At 42.9% G+C, this 7453-nt stretch overlaps 1 protein-coding gene across 1 annotated transcript; it reads left to right on the forward strand.

The window, feature by feature from the left end:
- Nucleotides 1-503: 503 nt before the first annotated feature.
- slc39a7 (solute carrier family 39 member 7) lies at nt 504-6733 on the forward strand. Its single transcript, XM_076301620.1, has 8 exons — nt 504-612; nt 1142-1665; nt 2436-2604; nt 3090-3170; nt 3627-3767; nt 4571-4678; nt 4992-5188; nt 5468-6733. Exons 2-8 carry the CDS (start codon nt 1147-1149, stop codon nt 5720-5722), a joined length of 1470 nt encoding a protein of 489 aa, XP_076157735.1. The 5' UTR covers nt 504-612; nt 1142-1146; the 3' UTR covers nt 5723-6733.
- Nucleotides 6734-7453: the final 720 nt, after the last annotated feature.

The raw sequence follows: 7453 nt of genomic DNA on the forward strand, positions 1-7453 counted from the left end.
AACCAGAGTTTTTAAAAGGGACAGCAGTGGCACATTAACTAGCCTAAGCCCTAGGCCTAACTGTGCGGGTAAAAAAGAGAGGAATCTCTCATCTCATAAATGTACATTCTACCTTGTCAAGTAAACTTAATTAATCTTAGAGTTAAGTTATGGGTCAATGGGACAGTCCATATCAAGACATTTTGCCATTAACTTGTCAAGTCTACATCATCTTACTTAACTAGTTAAAGCAACTACATTGATTGGGTTAAGCAGCCAGTCATTTTTACAGTGTAGGCTATAGGCTAGTGTAGTTTTACTTATCGGGTCGTCACCTGACATCCAGACAGATCTATATCATATTCCTATTCCACTAATTCAGAGGTAAGTGGTCACAAAACTACTAATTACCAGCTGCTTTCTTGCATAACCCGGATCTCTACGTTTTCGAACTAATGTAATCTCGCGATGCCTCCTTGATGTATGAGGGTATGCATTCACGCGAGACTCTACACAGTTGACGATATGCCACGTCTTTGAAAGTGCAGCATCCAATCATCAGAATACACAGGTAGAAATAACCAGGATACTGAAGCTTGCATCGTTAGTGCAACAGATCCTGTTCCAGACATTGTAAGTAGAACCAGTGTTTATCGTTTGCAAAAAATAAACAGTCGCGTTTCGAGCTTTCCGTAAAATTGCCGCATGTAACACTAACATCTATCTTGCGGCTAGCAAGTTAGCTTAAACAGCTAAATATCTTTGTTGTTTGCTCTTGGTATTATTGTCAGCTGAGCTTGCAAGTAATCCCGTTAATACTATCTAATCACGTGTGTGTTTGTTGTTAACGTGAATATCTAATGTCTTACTCATTCAAACTTTCTCCAGTGTCACACACCTAAGTGTAACGTTTCCGTTTGAGTTACTGTATTGAAAACAGCTTGCATAGACATACGTAACGTACAGTAATGTTGGTAGAGTAACGTTGATTGCATTTAGCTTTCCAGTTTCTCTAAAAAGCTACTTGTCTTTATTCAATCCACCATTCAACACCATATTAAACCAGAAGAACCTTGTCACTAATTGCAACACACAATGATTCTTTGGAGACATTCGATTTCCTGTGTTTAGAAACGGTCAAATTCTTTTCTGTTTTTGTCAGGCAAGATGGCAGGTCTTCGATGCAGTTTGGCACTGAATCTGCTAGCAGTGGCAGTAGTGCTTTTAGCTGCCCACCAGACCAGGGCACACTCCCATTCTCATGGAGACCATGGGCATGGTCATGGCCACGGGCACCATCACCATGGGCACCACCATGGCCACTCTCATGAAGCACCGAAGATGTTTCATGGAGCCAGCAAGTGGAGTGCTGAGGCTAACATCGCAACAGGTGAAGAGGAGATCACTGACCACCATGGACACGCGCACGATCACCATGGACATGCTCATGATCACCATGGACACGCGCATGATCACCATGGACACGCGCATGATCACCATGGACACGCGCATGATCACCATGGACACGCGCATGATCACCATGGACACGCTCACGAGCACCATGGACACGCGCACGAGCAACATGGACATGCACACGAGCACCATGGACACTCCCATGACCATGCTCCTGAGCTAAAGCAGGAAGCTGAGGCAGAAAAACGCGACTTGGTGGAGCTGTGGATGCAGGTACAACTTACTCACTCCTCTGCTTCCTAATGAGCTATCAGTGTGAATCAGTGAAAGTGGACTGGGGAAGTGTGTGTGTGTGTGTGTGTGTTTGTGTCAAACTTTGTGTTTGTCTTCTTTTATGTTTGTGGGATTGATTTGTAGATTAATATTTATTACTGGATGGAACAATATCTGATTTAACTGGACACTGATAGCTGCAGCAGCTGAAAAGGGTGTCAACCTGTGACTGTAATAGTCAAAGACGAGAGAAAAGTCTCGCTGCTCATCCTTCTGTAAAGAGATTGTGCCCTCCCTCAGGGAGTGCAAACAAAATGGCTGCAATCACTTTCAGTAAGCCTGGCATGAATGGCCTAATCTTTTAGTGGAAGAAATGCTTTGCCTAGAGAGGCATGTTACACTCAGATACTAGATCAAAAATTGGCGCTTGAATGCCTTGTTCATAAGTGTGAGGTGAGTCATTGACTGGACCGCTCACTCTGGCTGTTTTGCATTCTTAAACCCTGAGGTCTTTGTTGATATGGTGAAGGTTTGCAGTGTTTTGATTTAATTACATTTCTGCCATTTATTTTTAGGACATTGCGAAATCCTGAAACCTCCAAATTGCAGTCCAAAACCCACAGTACTACCATGAGTAAACTCTCAAAATAGGCAAAATAGTGCAATCTTTGACCAAAACCAGATACAATGGGTCCTATTCTCTCCGAGCCTATCATATTATATCCCATAATTCATTTCAGCTTTTTTCTTCTCTCCTCTGTGTTGTCTAGGCGATAGGTGCTACTCTGCTGATCAGTGCCGCACCCTTCCTCATCCTCTTCCTCATCCCGGTCCAGTCCAACACGGACCAGCACCAGAACCTGCTGAAAGTGCTGCTCAGCTTTGCGTCTGGCGGACTGCTGGGAGACGCCTTCCTCCACCTCATCCCTCACGCGCTGGGTCAGTGGAGGGTTTGTTGATGTCTGGGAGGATCACAATTGTGGTCAAGTGTAGCGGAGTTAATGAGGTTCACATTTTTCCTGAGCTTAAGCAGAATATACTGCCTTGTAGCCAAATTCACAACTAGTATTCCACAATAAGTATAGTTAGTAGAATTGTTGATGTTGCCATTACTGCTTGCCTGCAGGTTAATTATATAAATGCAATTTAAATTGTTGCTGATTTTATTGCTGTGGTGAAGATGCTAGATATGAAGAAACTGACTCTTGCTTTTCGCCTACCTGACTCCAAATCATTTACAGCTGTGTTAGTTATAGTTTGAGAAATAAGGCCACGGTAGTCATTAGGGATGTTTTGTTTTGACTTCTGCAGCATGGTGAAATAGGCTTGTGTGTTTGATTTTAATGAATGCCTCATGCTTGTGAATACTGATGCATGCTAGTCATCGTCTTTGAGCTTTGATCACAGTTCATACTTTCCCACAGAGCCTCACTCTCACCATGGAGACGAGGGACATGGGCACGGCCATGCCAGCGAAGAGTCACATGACCACGGTCACTCTCACGGTATACACCACTCACATCAGAAGAACATCTAGTGCAGAGTGTGTCTCACGCTCAAGAAATGGCTTATACAGCAAAGTACTGTAAATCACACCAGATTCTGGTGTTAAAACATTGTGCAACACACAAATACCTCTTAATGGAGATTGACAGACGTTGATGTTTACTTACCAACCAATTGTACAGTTATTATGTACAAATACAGTGCAGTCACTGGAGTCTTTAGGAAGGCGTCCTAAAAACCTCAATCAAAGATTTACCTTCTCTTTGCTGAATCTGTAGTCAGACTCCTGTTTTGAGGCCAGCAAGCAAATGCACCTCTCACTGCGCACTCTGTGTAGGCATAAATAGACACTGCAGTCTCCATCAGCCATCAGCCTGCATGTGAATCAGGAATCCATGGTAACGGAGCAGCCCCCCCCACACCCATACTCACAGGCTCCCCGTGTCTCTCCTCAGGTGCCAAACATGCTCACATGATGTCTGTGGGCTTGTGGGTGCTGGGTGGAATCATGGCCTTCCTGATGGTGGAGAAGTTTGTCCGTCTCCTGAAAGGAGGACATTCCCATTCCCACTCGCATGGACACGGACACTCCCATGGTAGGAGCATTTCCAACATGTAACTCTAGCAAGGAATGATTCCAGGAAGTGGCAAAATGACAAGAACCTTTGTGATTCTTATTGTTAATGAAGGAGACCACATTTGAGTACTGTCTCTCTTGCTGTCATTGGCCTTTCTTACCGGTATTAAACAGTCCCCAAATCTCATTCTCTTGGCCTCTCCCCTCTTTGGTAAAAGCTTAAAGTGATATTTAAAGGTAAACTATGCAGTATTGGCAATTTCCTTACTGTTTTCTCGGTTTTTGCTTCTTTTTCGCTGGAAACTCCATCGATACCTTTTTCTAGCCGGTGCCTGGCGTGTATGTGTATTTGAATGCAGTAAAGCAATTCGTTACACTCGTTATACTTCCTGACACTGAGGCCGTCGGCCCGCCGGTCCACAGTTGCAAGGGTGGTTTTTCCGCTCACAGGCGCTAGGGGGAAGCGAGACGGCCACCATTCAACCCGAGAAAAGTCATATAACCATTCCAATGACTCTGAAGCTGTTAAATGAAGGTAAATTAAGCTAAACGTGCATATTAAGCTAAAAAACCTGCATAATGTGCCTTTAAATAGTGTCTGTTATTGTAGAATTGTATGTAGGTCAATGTGTATGCATGAAAGTTAATGGAACTAACATTGATTTCCCATTTAGCCTTTAACTGTGTGTACAAGCTCTCTATCCCACTGCCTTGTCTAAACCACACTGATCGAAAAACTTGCCTCTATGGAACCACATGTGTGAGCTTCACTTCTCGCTCATTTCCTACGCCTGTATTTTGGTCATCCATTTTTCTCTCCAGGTGCTAAAGCAAAGGACAGTGATGGAGAGGAAGAAGAGAAGGAAGAGAAGAAAGAGGGAGTGAAGGAGGACAAAAAGGCACCCAAGACCGTGGAGGAGAAGGGAACAGGTATGGAGAGTTGAGAGCACATGTAATTTATATTGTCAGAAAGAAATTAATCCAGGCACTCCAATTACGGTGACAGTGAGGAAGGGATATGGATACATTTAAAAAGCCTTTATTGTAATCGGCTACTTCATTAGAACGCCAACATGTTTCGACCTACAGTAGCGCAGAGGTTTTCATCAGGGTTTAGTAGCATGTAACTATTGTGTTTGCCATCAGATAGTTTTGCTATCTTTATAAAGCATTCCATCATGAAGATTTCAACCTAAGCTTATTTGTTCATTACCAATGTCTTTCTGGCTTTCTCTGGCTGCAGATATTAAAGTGTCTGGCTACCTGAATCTTGCCGCTGATTTTACGCACAATTTCACGGACGGTCTGGCCATTGGCGCATCCTTCCTGGTTGGGCCCACTGTTGGCTTGGTAACGACCATCACCATCTTGCTCCACGAGGTGCCTCACGAGATTGGTGATTTTGCCATCCTCGTCCAGTCGGGCTGTACAAAGAAGAAGGTAGAGGATACCTTTTGTGTCAGGAACTAGCTCGATGTCAACCATTTAGATAGATAGATATATAGATAGATAGATAGATACTTTATTGATCCCCAGGGTAAATTCAAGTCAACCATTTGTCGGAGTCATGTCATACATAGATGTGTTTTAGTTATAAATATATAGTTTTGAGCTTTTGTGGCAAAAAATGTTCTGCTATAAAACAATGAATGTACTTTAACCTGCTTTGTGTGGACTCTTAAATGAAGATTTGCTATTTTATGTCCTGTTTTTCGTCAGGCTATGTGTCTCCAGCTCCTGACAGCTGTCGGAGCGCTTGCTGGCACATCTTGCTCCCTCCTGGCTGAAGGCGTGGGTGCAGCCGCCACTGCGTGGATCCTCCCCTTCACCGCCGGTGGCTTTGTTTACATCGCCACGGTGACGGTCCTGCCTGAGCTGCTGGTGGGCCGGTCTAGCCTTGGCCAGTCGCTGATGGAGATCCTGGCAATGCTCCTTGGAGTAGGCATGATGGTGCTCATTGCTGAGTACGAGTGATCTCGCAAAGTGTGGGACGGAGCGAGGGATGACTGAACGAGGGAGAAAGGGACAGAGGGAGGGGATGGAGGACAGAAATGGTGATTAGGAGATTGGGAACAGTGGAGAATTGTCACGCTGAACTGTGTTACTTTTGGAGTAAGCTGAGAATTAAGGCTTTGGCGGGTGAGGAAAAAGGTCAGAGTGTGGCTAGCGCCAGCAGAGGACTCTGTCATGCTGTGCGGGTTCAGTCATCGTTTCAGAGAGGGGTTACACCACAAGAGAGACTTGGGGGGCACTAAGAGGAGTGTAATAAATTGGTGTCTGGTCCCTCCAGCACCATGTAACGTCCATTATCATTCCATTGGGTCTCAAAATGGGATCACACTTCAGTCGTTTCATACCCTGCATTTTACTCCTACACTGTGCAGAATAAATTAGTTGTTGATTCAACAATGAATCAGATGTTGAATCAACCACATAATCTATGTTTGTGCTAATTTTACTTTAACTGTTATTTTTTATTTCGTCAGATATGTAAATTGTGTTTAAAAATTGTGTTTTTTTTTTTTTTAAATTTCAGATGGACATTTTATTTTAGGATTTTTCAAAGGATATGCGCTATCAATGTGCTTGGTGTCCATGAGACTCGTTTCATGCCTGTCTGGTCCTTTTACGGATTTAGACCATTTTGCGAATGTCAGCTGTTTTTCTCCGTAGAGAATGTTAACGGTTAAGAGACAAGACGTGTGGCTGTTAAGAATCCTCATCAGAATCACTGCGTGCAAGCCATTGGAGAGAAAGGAAGAGCTACTTTTAGGATTTAGTCAACATAAGAAGCTTGTTTTGTGGCGTTTGAATATGCTTAAACCACTGTAACCTCCGCTCTGGTGGTTTCTCTTTTGAGCAGAGCTTCTTGTGGAAATAACTTAGGTAATGAATGTAGTCCACTGTCTGTCATGAGCATCTGTACAAGCAGCAGCTTAATTCAACTCTTGTTTTCATTAAAAATGTACATTGGTAGACACCAGACCTCTGATTAACTGTAATTTTATTTTCCATATAATATTACATTACATTACATTACAATATTGAAATTGAGACACTATAATATTATGTTGGGACTGAATAGGGTAAGCAAAACAAGTATTTTAGCTTTGGACTGTTAGATATCTGCAATGACTGGAATCAATGTAAAATGTAACTTTGATTTGGAATTCCCCTAGTTTGTACTATGTTACTATGTTCTTGTACAACATGGGTACTTAGTTAAACTACAGTCCTCTTCAAGTGTGGGTCTATTGGGTGGTTGGTTTGCAGCTTTTATAGCAGCAATGGTGGCCAGACAGAAAGCGAGGGCAGCTAAGGCACTTCCTGAGAACAGCAGAGCCCTCTCAGGGTGGGGGGAGTTTCCACCTGAAATGGAGATAGACAAGGTAGTGGTTATGGTTATGGGATTTATCCAAAGCGACATACAAATACAAAAACAATATAATATTTAAAGTTTAACAGGGAACAGATTAGAATGTTGGTTAAACTATAATAAGAAGAATAGCAATAATAAACAATGTCAATTCAATCAATAGCCTAAATATATATGTACATGTATGTAACAAACATGCAGCTGGTCACTAACCTTTGAAAGATAGTTTGATGCTTCTCCCTAAATGCAAGCGTTTATCGTCTCCATGGACTATACAATGATACACTCCCAAATCTGACTTCCTCACTCCAATGATCACTAAACTGAAG

The sequence above is a fragment of the Alosa pseudoharengus genome, unplaced genomic scaffold (assembly GCF_046254945.1).
Source record: "Alosa pseudoharengus isolate Yale_2024_CS ecotype anadromous, Long Island Sound unplaced genomic scaffold, YU_APseudo_1.1 YU_APseudo_1.1_scf_23, whole genome shotgun sequence".
Taxonomy (NCBI): Eukaryota; Metazoa; Chordata; class Actinopteri; order Clupeiformes; family Clupeidae; genus Alosa; species Alosa pseudoharengus.